Raw genomic sequence first — 22849 nt, 5'->3', positions numbered from 1 at the left:
ACGCACGCGCAAACACAAATGTGCAGCTGCATATTGAAAAGTGCAGCCGCACAACCAGCTTTGAGCCTCGTGTAGTGTGTGGTCTAAACATTGAACATAATTACCATTTCCTCCTGCTACTCAAGGCTTGATGCCAATAAGCAGAATCATTAAAGCATGTCAAAGTGGGAAGGTGGGCGTCTGAGCTGCTCTGCTACTCTGAAACCAAAGCCTACAGATGTTTTTAAATGACATAGAGAGACAAAGGGTCTATTAACCACAGTAATTAAAGCCACCCACCACCAGCATCCCCTTCACGTAGCTAATGTAATCTTACAAAATAATTCATTATTGTCAAACACAAACACACATATTCTCTATTTTGCCTGTCGGGAAGACAGAGGTCTAATGGACGTGTATGTGTTTGTGTGTGAATCTGAGCCGGTGTGTGTATCCGTGTGTGTGTTTGTGTGTGAATCTGTGCCGGTGTGTGTATCCGTGTGTGTTTGTGTGTGAATCTGTGCCGGTGTGTGTATCCATGTGTGTGTTTGTGTGCAGGCATGCATGTTTAGCTAGGTGAGCCCAGCCTGGGAGAACAGGTGTAATTGGGTGTGGGAACCTTTGGGTGTGTCTCTCTTGCTAAATTAGATCAGACTATTTTCTCCTCTCCATTTCCTCCTCAGGCCTGTTATTAATGCTTTGATCACGTCGGAATCTACGATCGAGGAAACACATATGACAGGCTAATGATTACGTGTTGAAAACAGCCCTCCTTTGATAGCATGAAAACCCCTTTCCCTCTATGTGTTTTCTCTGGCCAAAATCTATTTAGCAGAGGAAAAAAGTCCCCACTAAAAGGGTTTGAGTGCTTTGGTCCACTGACACTCAGCAGTGGTTTAGCCAGGCCTGGGGATCAATGCCTCCTACAGTGAGTCATTAAGGCCCATTATTTCTATAAAGGGAAACAGGTGAGGAGAGAGAATGCAGAACCGCATACACTCCAACTCCAGCTAACCATAACCAATTGTTAAATGAGTTTCTAGCCATCGATATCTCAAAGCAAAGACATTGGGAGGTCTGCTGAGACAGCAGCACCACACTTAATGGAGCGTTCCATCTCCGCTTGAAAGCAGGTGTGAATCCGCAGTGCGTGCTGCGCCCCGATTATGTGAAGGCATAAAAAGGAAAGTTGGGGGAGCGGAAGACGAGACAGTGTTTTTGATTACGGCTGTGAGGGGATGAGAGTGGTTCCTTCTTGGCGAGGTCTAAGGGAATCTCTCCCTGGTTGTTCACTGCATTTAAAAGATGCTAGCAGCTAGAAGACAGCATTTAAGAGAACCTCCATTCATTCCTCCATTCACCCAACCCCATCTGAATGAAACGGTGCCATGAATCTTGAAAAAGGAAAGACTGAAAAATACTCCCTTCCTCACCCAGCTCATCTACTACTTCCTCCCTCCCCAAGTTTGCTTGTGAGGTGGCGAGAAGGAATGGCCCTCACATATGCTGCAATAGTTTATGTGTCGGGGGGCTCGGGTCAGTCTGTTATATATGGAGTATTTCTCCTGTCTTATCCAGTGTCCTGGTAAATTTAAGTATGCTCCCTCTAATTCTCTCTCTCTCCCTCTCCCTCCCTGGGGACCTGAGCCCTGGGACCATGCCTCAGGACTACCTGGCCTGATGACTCCTTGCTGTCCCCAGTCCACCTGGTCATGCTGCTGTTACAATTTCAACTGTTCTGCCTGTGGCTATGGAACCCTGACCTGTTCACCGGACGTGCTACCTTGTCCTGAACCTGCTGTTTTCGACTCTCTCTACCGCACTTGCGATCTCAAACTCCGAATGCTCACCTATGAAAAGCCAACTGACATTTACTCCTGAGGTGCTGACCTGTTGCAGCCTCCACAACCACTGTGGTTATTATTATTTGACTTTGCTGGTCATCTATGAATGTTTGCCCATCTTGGCCTTGTACTGTTATAATCTCCACTCAGCACAGCCAGAAGAGGACTGGCCACCCCTCAGAGCCTGGTATCTCGCTAGGTTTTGTCCTAGGTTCTTGCTTTTCTAGGGAGTTTTTCCCAGCCACCGTGCTTCTACATCTGCATTGCTTGCTGTTTGGGGTTTTAGGCTGGGTTTCTGTACAGCACTTTGTGACATGAGCTAAAAAGGGCTTTATAAATACATTTGATTGATATTGGACTGGAAGACACCTCTTCTCAGGACTCAGCTTGCGTAACACATTACTAAGGGAGACAATAGGCTTCTGAAACCATTATCTGTAATTTCATTTATTAATTAATTTAAGGCAACAACAAAAATTAAAACATTTTAATGTCTTGACTATTTTCCTTTCACCCTCTTTACTCTTACCATTATTGCTGAATAGAAACAATCAATGCATCTTTTTCTAGAAATCATTATATGACTGCTACAAAATAACATGATCCCATTGGGTAGGGCTGAGTCTTGTTCACAACTCAAGTCATATTGATACGGTCAAAGGTCACCTTCTCCTTTCACATTAAGACTTGTCTCTAGATCACATCACAAACAAAACACAAACACACACACCCTCTGTATGTGAATATGGAAAGACATGATGGAGTAAGACAGTACTGCGTGAAGTTAGTCATCAGGAGTCAGGACTGTACTGTCTGTGCAGATTGTCTCGGGTAATGAGGCGTGGTATTAGAGAATGCTGACACTGCACAGAGGAATATTACATACAGGCAAAATACACTTTGATTTTCACCTAGCATGTACTCCGAGGCTCTCACAAATTAATTATGTGTCAATGCTTCATCTGATTGATCTGACAAACACACACAGAAGAGGAGGGAGTGGGGAGAATTTGTAGAAGAAGAAGAGGAGAGGAGATGAGAGGTGAGTGCTAGGTTGTGTTTATACATCAAGGAAGATTTTCGAGACACCTGTAATACATTTCCCTTTAGAGTATAAAACAGGAACACCCACCTTGTCCTGTACATTCTATATTCCTCCTCTGATCTAAGTCCTGTCACCAGTCAACTTTTCTATTTTCAACTCTGCTTGTCAAAACAAAATATACAGAAGAAATTAAAGTAAAGCACAGCGTGTCACATTCAGGATTTCATGTTCTATTCAGTTGGGTTTTAGCAGGCACTCAGCCGCTATGCTTTCCTACCCACAGTCCTCTCTAAGCCAAGCTCACCAGCCAAGGATCTGATTGGGTGTGAAAACTGAGCAGGACGGAAATTGATTGCATGGATATCATGCTCCTCAATTAAAATAGTTATTGTAGTTTTAAAAGTTCTGAAAGCAATACGATCCATTTTGTTACACCACCAGCAGCCTTCTTCAAGGTCACTCCAACGTCAGCAGACATGAAGAGGAAAGGAGACTCTCTCTAGTGCTGGTCTCCTGGAGAGAGGTAGGAGGAGAGAGAGGTGTGGGAGGTGATTTGTCAGGGGGCGTGTCCCATTGAGGATCCGGACCTGCCCTCTCCGTAGTCCCTGGGGTCTCGTCTCGGCTCAGGGAATCTGATGGAACGAGACACGCAAGAACATCTTTGTGAGAAGAAAATCTCTCTCTCTTTCTCACACACACACAAACACACACAGCCACACAAACTACATGTCACCAATCAAGTATTAATTTTTACATTTTGTATAGAAATCTTTCTACTTAGTGGCTGTCGAGTGACGCAGATAAAGTGATTGCCAAATTGGTGGAGCCTGTAGTAATCAGAGAGAGTGTAATAGATTCCATTCCAATGGGAACAGGCTGCACTAATCATATCCCTTAATTGGACAACGTTCAGAGGGTGATAGAATGACAGGAACGAGAGAGAAGGGAGAGCAAAAATACATAGTTCTCCCCTCCTGCTCTCATCCTCCTGCTCTCATCCCTCCTCTTACCTCTCCCTGTCCTCCCTGAGAGAGAGAAGACAAGACACAGACATACTCCTCCTCACGTCGGCACACTTATCCTCCTCCTTTTCTCTCTATCCTTTCCTCCCTTCCTTCTACCCACTTCCTACTCTTCCCCATCAAACGTTCTATCTCCCCACTCTGCTAACTGATCTTTCTCTGTACTTCCAACCATTCTCTCTTCTTACCCCCTTTCCCCTCCCAAAGACCACATCTCTGCTGGCGCTTACTCGGTCTGAATCCAAACATCCCTCTCTCCCCTCTCTCTCCTATCCTCTCTTGTTGGGATCTGGTCAAAGAGCCTATCCTCTGTTCTCTCCTCTTTTAACAACCTGTACCACCCATTCCTCTGTCCTTCCTCGCTCTCCTGCTCCCCAGTCTTAGACTGAGGTGCTGTCTCAGGCAGCAGAGCACCACATCCATTAACCAGGAGAAGGCATGCAGCTACCTCTGAGCCCTACTAAGCCCACCTGTGTGTGTGTGTGTGTGTGTGTGTGTGTGTGTGTGTGTTTGTTTGTTTTGCTCTGTCGTGTGTGTATGTATGTGTGAGTGCGCATGTGTGTATGCTCTGCAGTGTTTGTGTATGTTCTGTTATGTGTATGTGCATACTTCTCTTCTGGCTGCAGATATAACGACCTCTGGTTCTGCACCTCAACCCACCTCTCAGCCAACAAGGGCACCTCATCAAAGAGTAGACACTCAAACAAACACACATATGCACACGCACACACACACACAATTCCCCCATGCCTGACATGAGGGGAGAAGCTGAGTTAAGGGAGAAACTCACAAAGGCTTTTTTTGTGTTAGGCAATTTCATCTTTTATCTCCAGTCAACCAAAAAGTCTCCCTGCTGTTTGACATAATTACAAATATATTTACATGGCTCCCCTATGTTGATAAATTAACTATTTCTATTGCAATTGTCCTGGCTCAACCCTAGGCGCCATGGATGTAATAACCTATACAGTATATTCTATCCCACCCGCAGGAGAGAGGCCATTTTGTCTAGAGAGAAAGAGAGAAAGCAGGGATAGAGTTAACATGGAAGAAATGTCAGAATAAAGAGATACATATGCCCTACAAGGTTAGAATACCTCTTTCTTTTTACCTGTCTCTCCCTGTTTCTCCGGAAATGCACACTTCCCCATCACCTCTCTGTCTCTCTCTCTCTTTCTCCACCACCTCTCCATCTCTCCGTCTGCTCTGCCCTGGTTAGAACAGTCGAGTTGTGGGGAAGTGCTATCTTAAAGAGGACTTTCTGGGTTCTTACCAGCCATTTCTTATTTATGGGCTTTAATGTAGTCGATGCATTATTGATCACAACCAATCATTTCCTCCTCCCCTTGCTTGTGACCGTGGCCCATGGATAGGGGGCAGGCTGAGCTGAAAAGCCCAATGCGGAGCTCACTGCAGAGTGTGGGGTTGGGACAGTCCTGGGGCTCCTGGGTGATGGACGGAGAGATGAGGTCTAAATGGATGGGGTCGGATGTGTATCTTGTGTGTGTGAGAGAGACAAAGCTGAGAGAGAGAGAGAGTGCTGTGGGGGGAAAATTAGCTGAAAGTGTCAAACGTCTCCAAATCATACTAATATCCACTGACTGGTTAAATTGGAAATGCCTAGCCAGTCACCCCTAAAATGAACCCATCACTCTTTTTGGAAAACTTTAGGTGCCCCGCGAGGAACCAGAGAGGAGGATCAAGCACCATGTTGCCGACACACTTTTCTCTCTCTGTTCTTTTTCTGGCGTTGTTGCTGAGGTCTATAGAGACAGACAGAGAGGGAATGGGGGAGGGAGAGATGCAGAGAGGGAGGAGGGGAGCGAGCTGTGCCCTGATTGAGTTTGAATTCCCTGCTCTTGGCCTAGAAACCGCAGGGCTTCTAAGTCATCATCCGGAAATGCGCCCATCACGCTCCAGCCTTGCCTCCTATATCTTGTCACAAGTGTAGAGAGAAGTAGGCAGGATGCAGTCGCAGGTTTAGAACTACTGAGATTTATTAAAGCACCATATAGAAAAGCGTGACGAAACCCAAAGTGCAAAATAATAAAGTACTCAGGAAAAACTAGGAGAGATTCCTCTCAGGAAAACAAGCAACATATACAGTGACTGAGTATATATACAGTGATAGAGTGGGGATTGGAACCAGGTGCGTGTAATGATGACGAGACCAGTCTGGAGTTGATGAGTGTAGGGCGTTTGCCAGCACCAGGTTCGGCAGCAGCTAGAAGGCCGGCGACGCTGAATGTTTGAGCTGGACAGGAGGGGCAGCCAAAGCGAAGGTTGGTGTGACAAATCCAGCCTTATTGCACCAGGCATAATCAATCAGAATGCGGTACTTCGGATGGTCTTCATGGGACGGGTGAAACAGTGATGGGGGGGATGGGGGTGAGACCGTGGCTGTGCCCGTTAGTGACCACTCTGCAGAACTGTCTCCAGAACAAGATTCATGATGAAAAATGCTAACCTGTGTGAGGGAGCAGATATGCAGAGGAAAGGCACTCGTGGCAGTCATCCGTGGGTTAAATAAATTTCGCCATTTGCATTTCCAAAAGGCAGGGCCGTCGACTGACCCTACTCGATAACATTGGGCAGGGAGAGAGAGGCCCATTCCTCAGGGGCGGGGCCGTAATGAGAGAGGATCCTTAACAGATATTGATAGGGCCCACAGGACAGTGTCTTATCCTAACTCTCCAGTAAGCAGTGCACTCTGCCGCTACTTAATGAAGTAAAACTGGTAGCTTCCCCGGGAGGATTTAACATCACAAACAGCTCTGAGACATGGACCGATCGAGAGGGTGAGTGGTAGAGGGAAGGAAGGAGAAAGGGGGAGAGAGAGAATGAGAGAAAGTATGAGTGAGGAAGAATGGGTGCGGGTTAGCAAGAGAACAAGAAAAGAAAGTGAGTCCACCCACATAAAAAAAAGTTTACTATAGAATATTACAGTACTTACTATAAAATGTTGTAGTAAACTGTAGTATATTGTAGAATACTATACTACACACTGTAGTATCCCCCAATCATGTGCAGTATTTAGTATATAATTTAGTAGTATACTGTAGTAAATACTACAGAAATGTCCACAATAACACTACAGTCTGCAAAAACACTACATTTTTTAAAACTATAGTAAATACTACATTATTCAATTTGCATATACCCTGCCCATTCCCCTCCCCCATATCCCAAATGTGTGCAACCCATAACTGAGAAACTTACATGCCAAGTATATGTCATATTGTGTTCCCTAGAGAACCCTGAACACTCCATTCACAACCCAGTCCTACCTATAGGCAATGGAACATTTGCTATTTTAGTCTTTCTCCAGTAGGTTTCCTCAAGGAGAAAGCCCCCCACTTCTACATCAAAGATAATAAAACACTTGAGTAAATGTACCCAAAACACTACAGTAAATCCTATCAGCGCTGTGGATTTTGCAACAGAAGAGACAGAATCACGAGGTCACTTGTTTTGGTGCTGCCCTTATGTAGCTTGTTTTTGGTCACAGGTTCAGGAATGACTGAAGAATTGCAACATTTACCTGGAGCTAACTCTGCAAATAGCACTCCTGGGTGTGTCTTAATCCATTATATAACACTCTTAGCAAAAATGTTTATCTGTAGAAACTATGAGAATAGAAAGGTTTTTTAAACTTTTCTAAAACATCACAGCACAGTTGAAAAAAGATGGCAATCAAAATTGGATGACCTTCAGAGATAAATGGGAGGGGTTGAGGGTAGCTGAAGGGTGCGATTAAAAACAGTAAATTCAACACTATACTTCAGTAAATACTACAGCATTCACTATTGTGTTTCTGCAGACTTCAGAGGCACTATAGTATTTTTTTACATCGGGCAGATGACCGTCCCTTGTGGAAAACGGAAGCAGGGGTATGATTGGTAATTTGACTTATCACAGTGAATGCTCCACTGGGTCTAATTGACCATTGTCCTGCAGGACACCATCTCTCTTTTCCTCTCTCGGTCTCTCGATCTTCCTTTCTCTGTCTCTCTTTCCCTCTCCTTTCCACTCTCTTCCACTCACCATCCCAATCTCTCTCTCTTTTCTGGTTAATGTCAGTAGATCAGTCCTCCACCATTCATCCGACAGCTGTTCTTTGGAAAATGTGTAATTTAGAAATGGCCCCTGCTCATCCACCTGTCCCTGGGAAACCCTGTGCCAGTCCCCAGCACTTTGTACTGCTATCATCCTGCCATGGAGAATCTCAGCTGGGGATGAAGTGTGATGAGAAGAAATGCAGAGTGGAAGGAGTGGATGGAGGGAGGGAAGGGAAGGATGTAGGGAATGAGAGAGAGAGGGACATGGAAAAGTGGAGAGGAAGAGAAAAAAAGATCACTGCTTCACATGAAGCCTGAGGAGGAAATGGATTCTCTGTCAGAGTGATTCAGAGGAAGCAGGAGGAACTGCTATAATGTCAATTGGAGATTGTGTGTGTGTCTGTGTCAGCGCATAGAGTTTCATATTTTGAAAGGGAAGAGAGGATTTTGTAAATGTATGCTTCCACCACATCGCCTCTAGATAAGAGCTGTGAATAGCTATTCAGTAAGTGGATCTTTCTACATACAGCTGTTATTGACGTTGGAGTGTCTATTGTAAACTGAAGCGGCTTGCTGAGGCAACCTTCCCCAACCTGACAGGGAGTGAACACCTGCCGGCCAGTCCACTCACTCATCATCATCTCACTCATCACTTCACAGCAGCCACCACACATACACATACTGTATACACAGTACACACCCACGCACCCACGCACACACCCACTAAAATAGAGACAAAGACAGAACAGACGGCCTAATAAAGCTGTGAAACAAAGCCGCAGAGGGAAAAAAGACATGAGTAGAGTTACTATTCCATGATAAAGGAGATATCAGCGCAAACCATTCAGAGCGTTGCTTGACATAATTCCCAGAGCATTCTTTTCAACAATTTCTTTGATAAAGCTATCTGAAGACTGAGTTGCAGTAGAGAGAGAGAAAAAACAAAAAGCTGTCTAGCCACCAATCACATCCTGAATCTACAAGGAGTCTCAGAAACATGACCCTAGGCTTCAGCGGTGATTAGGGTCTGGTTCCAATGATGGACACTTTTGGCAACTTCAATAAGGGTAAAAAAAATACATCTGAGGTGGGTCCTCTTCTGACAGACAACTCTCCCAACAAATCACGAAGCAGACAAGTCAGAACTTTGCGAAATGCAGTTATTAAAATATTAAGGTTGGAGCGAAAACCTAAAAGACGATAACTCTCCAGGAACAGGATTGGGGAGCCGTGCTCTATGCCAAACTGATGGTCTATTTCTACAGACATGTTCAGCCGGAACATTTGAACATTGTGGGAGGCAACCCAGATGGGAGCCTGTCATATGATGTAAAACATACAGTATCAGTCAAAAGTTTGGACACACCTACTCATTCAAGGGTTTTTCTTTATTTTACTATTTCCTACATTTAGGAATAATAGTGAAGACATCAAAACCAGGAAATAACACATATGGAATCACGTAGTAACCAAAAAAGTGTTAAACTAAACTTAAACTAAAAATATATATTTTATATTTGAGAGTTTTCAAAGAAGCCACCCTTTACATTGATGACAGCTTCACAGACTCTTGGCATTATCTCAACCATCTTCATGAGGTAGTCACCTGGAATGCATTTCAATTAACAGGTGTGCCTTGTTAAAAGTTAATTTATGGAATTTCTCTCTTTCTTAATGTGTTTGAGCCAATCAGTTGTGTTGTGACAAGGTAGGGGTGGTATACAGAAGATAGCCCTATTTGGTAAAAGACCAAGTCTATATTATGCCAAGAACAGCTCAAAAAAGCAAAGAGAAATGATAGTCTGCCATTACTTTAAGTCATGAAGGTCAGTCAATGCAGTTGCAAAAACCATCAAGCGGTATGATGAAACTGGCTCTCATGAGGACCGCCACAGGAAAGGAAGACCCAGAGTTACCTCTGCTGCAGAAGATACAACCATTAAAGTTACCAGGATCAGAAATTGCAGCCCAAATAAGTGAATCACAGAGTTCAGTAATGTTATATTTTAGATTTTTCAAAGTAGCCACCCTTTGCCTCGATGTCAGCTTTGGACATTCTTGGCATTCTCTCAACCAGCTTCATCTGGAATGGTTTTCCAACAGTCTTGAAAGAGTTCCCACATATGCTGGGCACTTGTTGGCTGCTTTTCCTTCACTCTGCAGTCCAACTAATCCCAAACCATCTCAATTAGTTTGACGTTGGGTGATTGTGGAGGCCAGGTCATCTGATGCAGCACTCCATCACTATCCTTCTTGGTCAAATAACACAGCTTGGAGGTGTTTTGGGTCATTGTCCTGTTGAAAAACAAATGTTAGCCCAACTAAGCGCAAACCAGATGGGATCGCTGCAGAATACTGGGGTAGCCATGCTGGTTAAGTGTGCCTTGAATTCTGAAATTCTGAATAACAGTGTCACCAGCAAATGACCCCCACACTATCACACCTCCTGCTCCATGCTTCACGGTGAGAACCACACATACAGAGATCACAGTGGTTGGAACCAAAAATCTCAAATTGCTTGTGTTTCTTGGCCCAAGCAAGTCTCTTCTTATTATTGATGTCCTTTAGTTGTGGTTTCTTTGCAGCAATTCAACAATGAAGGTCTGATTCACGCAGTCTATTCTGAACAGCTGATGTTGAGATGTGTCTGTTACTTGAAATCTTTGAAGCATTTATTTGGGCTGCAATCTCAAGTGCAGTTAACTCTAATGAACTTATCCTCTGCAGCAGAGGTAACTCTGGGTCTCCCTTTCCATAGCACTTGATGGTTTATGTGACTGCACTTGAAGAAACTTTAAAAGTTCTTGAAATGTTCCATATTGACTGACCTTCATGACATAAAGTAATAATGGACTGTCATTTCTCTTTGCTTTTTTGAGCTGTTCTTGGCATAATATTGACTTGGTGTTTTACCAAATAGGGCTATCTTCTGTATACCCCCCTACCTTGTCACAACACAACTGATTGGCTCAAATGCATTAACATCTTCGATATAGGGGACGCTCTTTTAATTTTTGGATAAATAAACGTTCCCGTTTTAAACAAGATATTCTGTCACGAAAAGATGCTCGACTATGCATATAATTGACAGCTTTGGAAAGAAAACACTCTGACGTTTCCAAAGCTGCAAAGATATTGTCTGTGAGTGCCCCAGAACTAATGCTACAGGCGAAACCAAGATTAAATTTCATACAGAAAATGCCCCAGATTTTGAATGCGCTGTGTTCCAATGTCTCCTTATATGGCTGTGAATGCGCCAGGAATGAGCCTACACTTTCTGTCATTTCCGCAAGGTGTCTGCAGCATTGTGACGTATTTGTAGGCATATCATTGGAAGATTGACCATAAGAGACTACATTTACCAGGTGTCCGCTTGGTGTCCTCCGTCGAAATTATTGCGCAATCCTCAGCTGCGTCCACTTTTCCATTAGGTTCAGAGGAGAAAGGCAACTGCCACGAATGATTTATCATCGAATACATATGTGAAAAACACCTTGAGGATTGATTCTAAACAACGTTTGCCATGTTTCTGTCGATATTATGGAGTTAATTTGGAAAAAAAGTTTGGCGTTGTATTACTGAATTTTCGTTTTTTTTTTTTCTTAGCTGTCATCAAAGCAAAGGGTCGCTACTTTGAAGAATCTCAAATCTAAAACATACTTTAATTAGTTTTAACACTTTTTTGGTTACTACATAATTCCATATGTGTTATTTCATAGTTGTGATGTCTTCACTATTATTATACAATATAGAAAATAGTAAAAATAAAGAAAAAAACCTTGAATGAGTAGGTGTGTCCAAACTTTTGACTGGTACTGTACACATATGTACCAATCTATTTTACTAGCCATGTTATCACAGCAATATTGATACTGCATTCCCTCTTACATACATGTATACAGTACTGTACTGTTAATGGTTACTGAAGTCTATTCACTCACAGGGCCAAGAGAACATCTTCACATAGTTAAATAATGCACCTATGATTACACTGGCATGGTGCGTGTAAGATATAATCTGTTCGCTACAGGCAGAGAAGCGGAGGGAGCTGCCGCTTCTTATAACCTGTAGTTTACATTGCAAGTGATTGATGTGAGCAAAACACGGCTCAGTATAGTAGGGAAATAATCCATATCATTAGCTTACTGATCCACAGCCTCCAGCGCCCTGATTCCAGCTCATGTTCATGCATGCCATTACGTAAAAATGTACATTATAAAATTCACTGGATACAACCACTCACTTGCCCAAGAAGATATCCATGCAATCTACCCACCATGTGTAGCATACATTAGCCTGAATCTGCCTCTGTGAGCTACCGGCTCTAAACCACAACGCTGGAACACATAAGGTCAGTGATGTGTAATTAAATCAAGCGTAGTTGATGTTCATCCAATCTGAATATTCATTGAGGAGATAGATTGTGTGTAGCAGTGTTACAGCTGTTATCAACCAAGAGCCAATTTCCTGTGTGCGTCGACAATGTACGCACCTGCCTTAATCGTTTATAGGAATGAACAAAGAGATATTCTGATAAGATCATTAATCATGGTAAAGAGTCAATCTGACATAGGTTCATTTAGTGCTTTATCAATCACTGTTGCCACAGGGGCAATTGAGGAATTAATTGAGGAGAGTTGCATCGAGAAATGCTGCCGCCTGCATAGGGCGAAGAAATAAAATCGCTCATTAATTAGTAATGTGAAATAAAAATTGGGGCTAAACAGAACGACACAAAGCGGCCAAGCGGCTCGGCAGGGAGGGCTGTTTGTGTTGCAAGTGTCACGTGGCTGATAATTCCCCCATAAATCCATTCTTCACAGAGATGTAAATAGACAATAAACAATTAGAGTACATCCTGGGCTGAGCCTGCGCCTGCCTCCTATACCACCTCCAGAGTCGTTAAAATCCTATTAGCCGTCATTAGTTTCTAAAGAGCTTCCTATAGAAGAGCGGAGAGGGGAGAGAGAGAAACAACATTAAAGTGGAGGCCTAGGTATAGAAAGAGGAGAGAGAGAGAGAGAGAGAGAGAGAGAGAGAGAGAGAGAGAGAGAGAGAGAGAGAGAGAGAGAGAGAGAGAGTCTCTAGTGGAAGCTGTGGAGCAGGCCTGAAAAGAAGATGAGATTCATTTCATTCTCCACCATTATTCTATCTGGGGCCAGATGGAGAAATGGAGCATGTCAGTGCCTACAGTAATGCTGTAGTTTAATGTAGGCCAATGTGCCGGGATCCCCCAAGCAAGCAGCCTGCAGAACACACCAGGCAGACAGGCAGGCAGACAGGAAATAGGGAAGTGAAGGACCCATAACAACCAAGGCTTTGCATAGTACTGGAGCCCTCTGTGTTCACGATGCACTATAAAGACTTGTCCCCAGAGTGTGCAAAGCCATTTGGTCCTGGGTTTCATTGGGACTGCATATGGGAACAGGGCCTGGAGTAGTATGGTATTGTACCACTCACCACCTCCCAGACGATGACTGTAAACTGCATCCCAAATGGTACTCTATTCCCAATATGGTGCACTACTTTTGACCAGAGCCTCATGGACCCAGGTCAAGAGTACTACACTATAAAGGGAATAGGGTACCATTTGGGACACAGCCGATGACTGTAGAGTGTAGAGTCCCACCCTGTGTCAGAGGGTAATAGAGCAGAGGCTATAACCAGCTTGGACAAGTCACTCTTATGGAACTGCTGGTAGGTCACAGAACGGTCACACTGGGTTCTGGAACATTGTGGAAATGATAAGCTGTAGCACGTGGTTGAACGGAGAAAAAGTTATTTGGAGTGACGAGGGGGTCATGGGAATTCCAATGTGACCAAGTGCCGGTGTCGCAGCCCAATGCTGCCAACTGTGTTGTAGTGTAACCATAGCATTTGATCATAATTTTAACCATTTAATTATAGCAGAGATGGACCTTGATTAGCTGAATCAGGTGTTTCGGAGAAGCACTGGAACAAAATCCTTCACACTCAGTTAGTGCTCCCTGAATGTGAGTGTTTGTGTGGGCTGCACACCTGAAATGGGTGACAAAACGTGTCAGAAGAAAGTCTTATGCCAATCAGGAGTAAAATAAAGTATTTGGATCTTTCTGCGGTTAACTTTGACATTTCTACCGAGGAGAGCAAGCTTTTTTTTCTCCAGCTTCTTGCCAAGGATCCAAACTTTAAACCAGGTTTATTTCCCTCATCTTAGTTGATAAAGCCTCTTTCTTCACCACTGCTCTAAATATATCTTAAACTTCTCTCCGAAAAGTTGGAGATTCAAGGACAGCAGAGAGAAAAACAGCATGGAGATAAACTTATATCTATCCCTCTATTAAACCACACCTCTGTTGTGCTGAGAAATCAATAGTTAACAGGGCATAAATAACAGTAAAACCATCCCCAGCCTTCCTCCTCTCTTCTCTGCGCTTCTAAGAGCCATCAATCTTGCTCTACTAGAGGGGAACTCCCCCTGGTGTGATATGAATATCAGGCCCATGTGATGTAGGTTATGAGATGTGTAGGCGCCTGGCCATTATGAAGAGTGACTGGTCACAGCGTCCTCCCGCCCACAAACATGGTACGCACTGACTCACGCACGCACTCACTCACGCACACACACACAGAAAAAGGGGTAAGCAGACTGGCACATCTGCCTCCCTCCATCCTTCTCTAAAGGCTGATTACTGGCGCCACCACCATTGAAGAATCACCCAGGTGCCGAGGCACGCTGTCCGGGAATGCTTAGGAATGCTGTCTGAGTGGACTCTCTCGGCGCGATGTTATGGAAATCACTTTCTCACCTTCTCTCCCTTTGTCAGAGATGGAGGGATGGCAGAGGCACATATGGTAGCAGAAAAGGGAGAGGGAGAGAGTTAGAGAGTGTGGCGGAGAAGTGACAGCCTGGCTATTAGGCAAAACCTTCTGTCATGTGAATACTCCCCCCATAGTCCTGTCATCCACACGTCCATAGCCCTAGTCTGAAGGACACACAGGAAGTCTATACCATCTTCTCTGCCTGACTGTGTGCTGCTGTCAAAACGTTCTTCTCCTGATAAATGTCCCCTGTCCCTCAGTTCAACATGTCCTCTCATAAATATATATCTTTAATCGACTGACAGAATTTGCCCTGAATACTAACCACTGGGGATATCATTGATTACATAACTTTTCATGTTTGAGCATACAATCCATGCCCTCATAATGAACCAGACAGAACAGAATAGAGCTGTGAGAATGTGTGTATGCCTGGTCCCAGTGTCTGTGGTTCCTGTAGTATTAGCTGAGACAGGAACAGAAAGAGAAACATGCAGAGACACTGCCACTGGGGCCTGACAGCTCCACAGTGTTAGCTGCTAGCTGGATGACTAATAAACTTTTATGTGTGCTAATGCATCTTGTAAAGCGTCTGTCATAAAAGCATGCCATCTCCTGGAGTTAAACCCCCCCCCCGATGATATTTCAGGATAGCACTAGACAGAAGGCAATTGAAGTGTTTTGAGAAATCCAGTGGCCTGTCCATCCATGCCTGTTAGTAAAAACACACCACTACTACCAGGACACAACCACATAAATACCTTCAGTGGAGGCTAGGGGGAAACAACGACACTGTCATTTAAATCAGTCCAAGTCCACAGCAACCAGAAAACATTCACATCTACAGTATAAAAACTACCACGATAACAACCTCACCTCAACCATGTCATTCAAACAAAGAAAAACTAATCAGCAATCTGCCTCAACAGCCCTGCTCAATCCAAAGTGGAGAAAAACAAAGTTAAAAAGCTGTCTGGATGTTTAACTAGTGAGAGGATGTGTGCTATGTGGTGTGCATATTAACACACCCTCTATAGCAGGGTAATTAAGAACTGGCTCCCTCCACTCGCTCTACTCCTCCCTGCCCCTACATTCCACTCAAGGTTGCCTTCTCCCTCCACCGCCGAATACTGATGCTGAGGTGGGAGGCAACACAACGCCACGGCAACACATAAATCGCCACTGTGACAGCGACTGTCGGGAGCCTGCTGAATTAAACATGCCATGACAATCGTCACGCTGTCCCTCTCTCTCTCTCTTTCTGAGTGGAGGAAGGGAGGAAAGGAGAGAAGGAACAGTCATTTTCAACCTTTTTACCTTGCTGAAGTGTGTGTTGTAATGCCACACGATTCGGCGGGCCCCTGCCTGCAGTGGGACGGGAGTGGGGCTGCGGCTGGGGGATGAGGAGTTGTGATGTGGCACTGCGGTGGTGCTGGGTGATAATGTCGCTCTGCTGCTGCCGCGTTGACAGGTCATATGAGGGGCTGGAGTTTGATAAGCAGCTGATTCATCAGCCTTTGTTCAGCTCACCGCTATCACCCTCCAGCATCTCCACTGAGCTGACACCAAACCTAGAACACTACCCCGGGGTGTCAAGGTTTGTTGCACTGTGTGTTTCGATCGGTCGCAGTGTGTGTATGTGTGAGTGAATGTGTGTGTGTGTGTGTGAGAGAGAGAGAGAGAGAGAGAAATCGAGAGAGAGAGAGAAATTGAGAGAGAAAGAGACAGAAAGACAAAAAATGAGCATGAACTCTCCTGTAGTGTTTGTGCGTGTTGTGTTCAGTCTTTTGACTGGTTGCATGAATAATGTTTCTGTGTGCTGTAATTTCTAGAGTGTGTATGTGTGGGAGTACTCTCTACAGAGATACAGGGTGGAAATCTGCTTTGGGAAGCACACCGGCACTCAAAGAAAGAAATGAGAGAGAGAGATTGTGCACTTGCTCTTTTCTGTATCTGTTTCTGTATGCGTGTGTTTCCACAGACAAAGGAGGAGGGAGTGTTATCCCCCAGGTACTGAGTCCCAGTGCCCAGTTATTCCAACTTTAAAAAACTCTCTGTCCCAGAAAACACTAAAGCAGACATCGACTGTCTTTTCACAACAAATAGGTCTGCCTTGTGTAAGACCCACAACTCTACCAGCCTGGAGACTTAGACTGCTACGTTGACCTTTAGCTGCTAGTTGAAATGGATGCCGTACGTCGCCAGTACTCTGATAACCACCGAAGCCCATTACAGACCATTACATATTCTCCATTGCTACTGTGTCCGCTCCGTGACGATGATGACCCTGCCTGGTCTCGTCTCGCTGCAACAGAATGCTTCCCTCCAGATGTTGACTAGTCAAACTACACAGAGAATCACAACACATCTGTGTTCTACGATACACTGCTCCCACCTTCTCCTGCTGTCTACCTCTCATATGGGCTCTCTCTCTCTAAATCAAATAAAAAAATTTTTGTCACATACACATGGTTAGCAGATGTTAATGCAAGTGTAGCGAAATGCTTGTGTTTCTAGTTCCGACAATGCAGTAATAACCAACAAGTAATCTAACTAACAATTCCTAAACTACTCTCTTATACACAGTGTAAGGGGATCCTTCTAGACCTATCGGCTGCCTTCAACACTGTGAACCATCAGATCCTCCTCTCCACCCTCTCCGAGTTGGGCATCTCCGGCGCGGCCCACGCTTGGATTGCGTCCTACCTGACAGGTCGCTCCTACCAGGTGGCGTGGCGAGAATCTGTCTCCTCGCCACGCGCTCTCACCACTGGTGTCCCCCATGGCTCTGTTCTAGGCCCTCTCCTATTCTCGCTATACACCAAGTCACTTGGCTCTGTCATAACCTCACATGGTCTCTCCTATCATTGCTATGCAGACGACACACAATTAATCTTCTCCTTTCCCCCTTCTGATGACCAGGTGGCGAATCGCATCTCTGCATGTCTGGCAGACATATCAGTGTGGATGACGGATCACCACCTCAAGCTGAACCTCGGCAAGACGGAGCTGCTCTTCCTCCCGGGGAAGGACTGCCCGTTCCATGATCTCGCCATCACGGTTGACAACTCCATTGTGTCCTCCTCCCAGACCGCTAAGAACCTTGGCGTGATCCTGGACAACACCCTGTCGTTCTCAACCAACATCATGGCGGTGGCCCGTTCCTGTAGGTTCATGCTCTACAACATCCGCAGAGTACGACCCTGCCTCACACAGGAAGCGGCGCAGGTCCTAATCCAGGCACTTGTCATCTCCCGTCTGGATTACTGCAACTCGCTGTTGGCTGGGCTCCCTGCCTGTGCCATCAAACCCCTACAACTCATCCAGAACGCCGCAGCCCGTCTGGTGTTCAACCTTCCCAAGTTCTCTCACGTCACCCCGCTCCTCCGCTCTCTCCACTGGCTTCCAGTTGAAGCTCGCATCCGCTACAAGACCATGGTGCTTGCCTACGGAGCTGTGAGGGGAACGGCACCGCAGTACCTCCAGGCTCTGATCAGGCCCTACACCCAAACAAGGGCACTGCGTTCATCCACCTCTGGCCTGCTCGCCTCCCTACCACTGAGGAAGTACAGTTCCCGCTCAGCCCAGTCAAAACTGTTCGCTGCTCTGGCCCCCCAATGGTGGAACAAACTCCCTCACGACGCCAGGACAGCGGAGTCAATCACCACCTTCCGGAGACACCTGAAACCCCACCTCTTCAAGGAATACCTAGGATAGGATAAGTAATCCTCCCCCTTAATGATTTAGATGCACTATTGTAAAGTGGCTGTTCCACTGGATGTCAGAAGGTGAATTCACCAATTTGTAAGTCGCTCTGGATAAGAGCGTCTGCTAAATGACTTAAATGTAAATGTAAAATAAAGAATATGTACATAAGGATATATGAATGAGTGATGGTACAGAGCAGCATAGGCAAGATACAGTAGATGGTATCGAGTACAGTATATACATATGAGATGAGTATGTAAACAAAGTGGCATAGTTAAAGTGGCTAGTTATACATGTATTACATAAGGATGCAGTCGATGATATAGAGTACAGTATATACGTATGCATATGAGATGAATAATGTAGGGTAAGTAACATTATATAAGGTAGCATTGTTTAAAGTGGCTAGTGATATATTTACATCATTTCCCATCAATTCCCATTATTAAAGTGGCTGGAGTTGAGTCTGTGTCAGTGTGTTGGCAGCAGCCACTCAATGTTAGTGGTGGCTGTTTAACAGTCTGATGGCCTTGAGATAGAAGCTGTTTTTCAGTCTCTCGGTCCCAGCTTTGATGCACCTGTACTGACCTCGCCTTCTGGATGATAGCGGGGTGAACAGGCAGTGGCTCGGGTGGTTGATGTCCTTGATGATCTTTATGGCCTTCCTGTAACATCGGGTCGTGTAGGTGTCCTGGAGGGCAGGTAGTTTGCCCCCGGTGATGCGTTGTGCAGACCTCACTACCCTCTGGAGAGCCTTACGGTTGAGGGCGGAGCAGTTGCCGTACCAGGCGGTGATACAGCCCGCCAGGATGCTCTCGATTGTGCATCTGTAGAAGTTTGTGAGTGCTTTTGGTGACAAGCCAAATTTCTTCAGCCTCCTGAGGTTGAAAAGGCGCTGCTGCGCCTTCTTCACGATGCTGTCTGTGTGAGTGGACCAATTCAGTTTGTCTGTGATGTGTATGCCGAGGAACTTAAAACTTGCTACTCTCTCCACTACTGTTCCATCGATGTGGATAGGGGGGTGTTCCCTCTGCTGTTTCCTGAAGTCCACAATCATCTCCTTAGTTTTGTTGACGTTGAGTGTGAGGTTATTTTCCTGACACCATACTCTGAGGGCCCTCACCTCCTCCTTGTAGGCCGTCTCGTCGTTGTTGGTAATCAAGCCTACCACTGTTGTGTCGTCCGCAAACTTGATGATTGAGTTGGAGGCGTGCGTGGCCACGCAGTCGTGGGTGAACAGGGAGTACAGGAGAGGGCTCAGAACGCACCCTTGTGGGGCCCCAGTGTTGAGGATCAGCGAGGAGGAGATGTTGTTACCTACCCTCACCACCTGGGGGCGGCCCGTCAGGAAGTCCAGTACCCAGTTGCACAGGGCGGGGTCGAGACCCAGGGTCTCGAGCTTGATGACGAGCTTGGAGGTTACTATGGTGTTGAATGCCGAGCTGTAGTCGATGAACAGCATTCTCACATAGGTATTCCTCTTGTCCAGATGGGTTAGGGCAGTGTGCAGTGTGGTTGAGATTGCATCGTCTGTGGACCTATTTGGGCGGTAAGCAAATTGGAGTGGGTCTAGGGTGTCAGGTAGGGTGGAGGTGATATGGTCCTTGACTAGTCTCTCAAAGCACTTCATGATGACGGAAGTGAGTGCTACGGGGCGGTAGTCGTTTAGCTCAGTTACCTTAGCTTTCTTGGGAAAAGGAACAATGGTGGCCCTCTTGAAGGATGTGGGAACAGCAGACTGGTATAGGGATTGATTGAATATGTCCGTAAACACACCAGCCAGCTGGTCTGCGCATGCTCTGAGGGCGTGGCTGGGGATGCCGTCTGGGCCTGCAGCCTTGCGAGGGTTAACATGTTTAAATGTTTTACTCACCTCGGCTGCAGTGAAGGAGAGGCCGCATGTTTCCGTTGCAGGCCGTGTCAGTGGCACTGTATTGTCCTCAAAGCGGGCAAAAAAGTTATTTAGTCTGCCTGGGAGCAAGACATCCTGGTCCGTGACTAGGCTGGATTTCTTCCTGTAGTCCGTGATTGACTGTAGACCCTGCCACATGCCTCTTGTGTCTGAGCCGTTGAATTGAGATTCTACTTTGTCTCTGTACTGACGCTTAGCTTGTTTGATAGCCTTACGGAGGGAATAGCTGCACTGTTTGTATTCAGTCATGTTACCAGACACCTTGCCCTGATTGAAAGCAGTGGTTCGCGCTTTCAGTTTCACGCGAATGCTGCCATCAATCCACGGTTTCTGGTTAGGGAATGTTTTAATCGTTGCTATTGGAACGACATCTTCAACGCACGTTCTAATGAACTCGCACACCGAATCAGCGTATTCATCAATGTTGTTATCTGACGCAATATGAAACATGTCCCAGTCCACGTCATGGAAGCAGTCTTGGAGTGTGGAGTCAGCTTGGTCGGACCAGCGTTGGACAGACCTCAGCGTGGGAGCTTCTTTTTTTAATTTTTGTCTGTAGGCAGGTATCAGCAAAATGGAGTCGTGGTCAGCTTTTCCGAAAGGGGGGCGGGGCAGGGCCTTATATGCGTCGCGGAAGTTAGAGTAACAGTGATCCAAGGTTTTTCCACCCCTGGTTGCGCAATCAATATGCTGATAAAATTTAGGGAGTCTTGTTTTCAGATTAGCCTTGTTAAAATCCTCAGCAACAATGAATGCAGCCTCCGGATAAATGGTTTCCAGTTTGCAAAGAGTTAAATAAAGTTCGTTCAGAGCCATCGATGTGTCTGCTTGGGGGGGGATATATACGGCTGTGATTATAATCGAAGAGAATTCTCTTGGTAGATAATGCGGTCTACATTTGATTGTGAGGAATTCTAAATCAGGTGAACAGAAGGATTTGAGTTCCTGTATGTTTCTTTCATCGCACCATGCCTCGTTAGCCATAAGGCATACACCCCCTCTGACACGCACATCCCTTTTCTGCCTCAAGCTTGCTCTTTCTGTCCCACACTTTCTCTTTCTCTCCCTCCTCAACAATATGAGGTATATGTTTCCTCCAGGGCAATTGTTTTAATTAGCATGTTGACTGTGTTATATACCTACTCATCTTTTCATCTCACACCTTTCTCTCTCTCTTCCTGGGGGGGGGCATGATAGGCCACGAGACCAAATTAATGGTTTAAACATATTTTAAATAGTCTACACACGACGCAAATGACAAAACACATTAACAATTGTTCAATTTGGTTTCATGGCCTGCCAGCAAACAAGAAAACGATCATCCAGAGGCGGCGCTCCTAGTAGCCGGGGACTTTAATACAGGGAAACTTAAATCACCTTTAACCAAATTTCTATCAGCATGTTAAAAGTGCAAGCAAAGGAGAAAAAAAACTCTGGACCACCTTTACTCCACACACAGAGACGCATACAAAGCTCTCCCTCGCCCTCCATTTGACAAATCTGACCATAATTCTATCCCCCTTATTCCTGCATGCAAGCAAAAATTAAAGCAGGAAGCACCAGTGACTAGATCAATAAAAAATGTGGTCATATGAAGTAGATGCTAAGCTAAAGGACTGTTTTGCTATCACAGACTGGAATATGTTCCGGGGTTGCTCCGATGGCAATGAGGACTACACCACATCAGTCATTGGCTTCATCACTAAGGGCATCGATGACGTCGTCGCCACAGTGACCGTACGTACATACACCAACCAGCAGCCATGGATTACAGGTAACATTCGCACTGAGCCAAAGGCTAGAGCTGCCGCTTTCAAGGAGCGGGACTTTAACCCGGAAGCTTATAAGAAATCCCGCTATGACCGCCGATGAACCATCAAACAGGCAAAGAGTCAATACAGGACTAAGATTGTATCATACTACACCGGCTGTGATGTTCGTCGGATGTGGTACGGCTTGCAAACCATTACAGACTACAAAGGGAAGCACAGCCAAGAGCTGCCCAGTGACACAAGCCTACCAGCCGAGCTAAACTACTTCTATGCTCACTTCGAGGAAAATAACACTGAAACATGCATGGGAGCACCAGCTATTCCAGAAGACTGTGTGATCATGTGGCAAGTGTCTTCACTGATATTTTCAACATCTCCCTGTCCTAGTCTGTAATAACAACATGTTAAAGCAGACCACCATCATGCCTGTGCCCAAGAACACTAAGGTAACCATAGTGTCCTCAAAGCTCACCAATAAGCTAAGGACCCTGGGACTAAACACCTCCCTCTGCAGCTGTATCCTGAACTTCCCGATGGGTCGCCCCCATGTGGAAAGGTTAGGCAACAACACATCTTCCACGCTGATCCTCAACACGGGGGCCCCTCAGTGGTGTGTGCTCAGTCCCCTCCTGTACTCCCTGTTCACTCATGACTGCACGGCCAGGCAATACCATCAATAAGTTTTCTGATGACACAACAGTGGTAGGC

General features: G+C 45.5%; 1 protein-coding gene across 4 annotated transcripts in view; it reads right to left on the bottom strand.

Annotated features, from left to right (window-relative positions):
* Positions 1 to 2254: 2254 nt before the first annotated feature.
* LOC135509244 (tripartite motif-containing protein 44-like) overlaps positions 2255 to 22849 on the bottom strand; it is an 80081-nt gene continuing 59486 nt past the window's right edge. For all 4 annotated transcript variants that reach the window (XM_064929736.1, XM_064929737.1, XM_064929738.1 and 1 more), the window contains one exon: positions 2255 to 3500. In XM_064929736.1, coding sequence (XP_064785808.1) covers positions 3425 to 3500 — 76 coding nt within the window. In that variant the 3' untranslated portion in view covers positions 2255 to 3424. The remainder of the gene's footprint in view (positions 3501 to 22849) is intronic.

The sequence above is a fragment of the Oncorhynchus masou genome, chromosome 22, assembly GCF_036934945.1.
Source record: "Oncorhynchus masou masou isolate Uvic2021 chromosome 22, UVic_Omas_1.1, whole genome shotgun sequence".
Lineage (NCBI taxonomy): Eukaryota > Metazoa > Chordata > Actinopteri > Salmoniformes > Salmonidae > Oncorhynchus > Oncorhynchus masou.
Note: the sequence above shows the minus strand (reverse complement) of the source record. Positions and strands in the feature narration are given on the sequence as shown.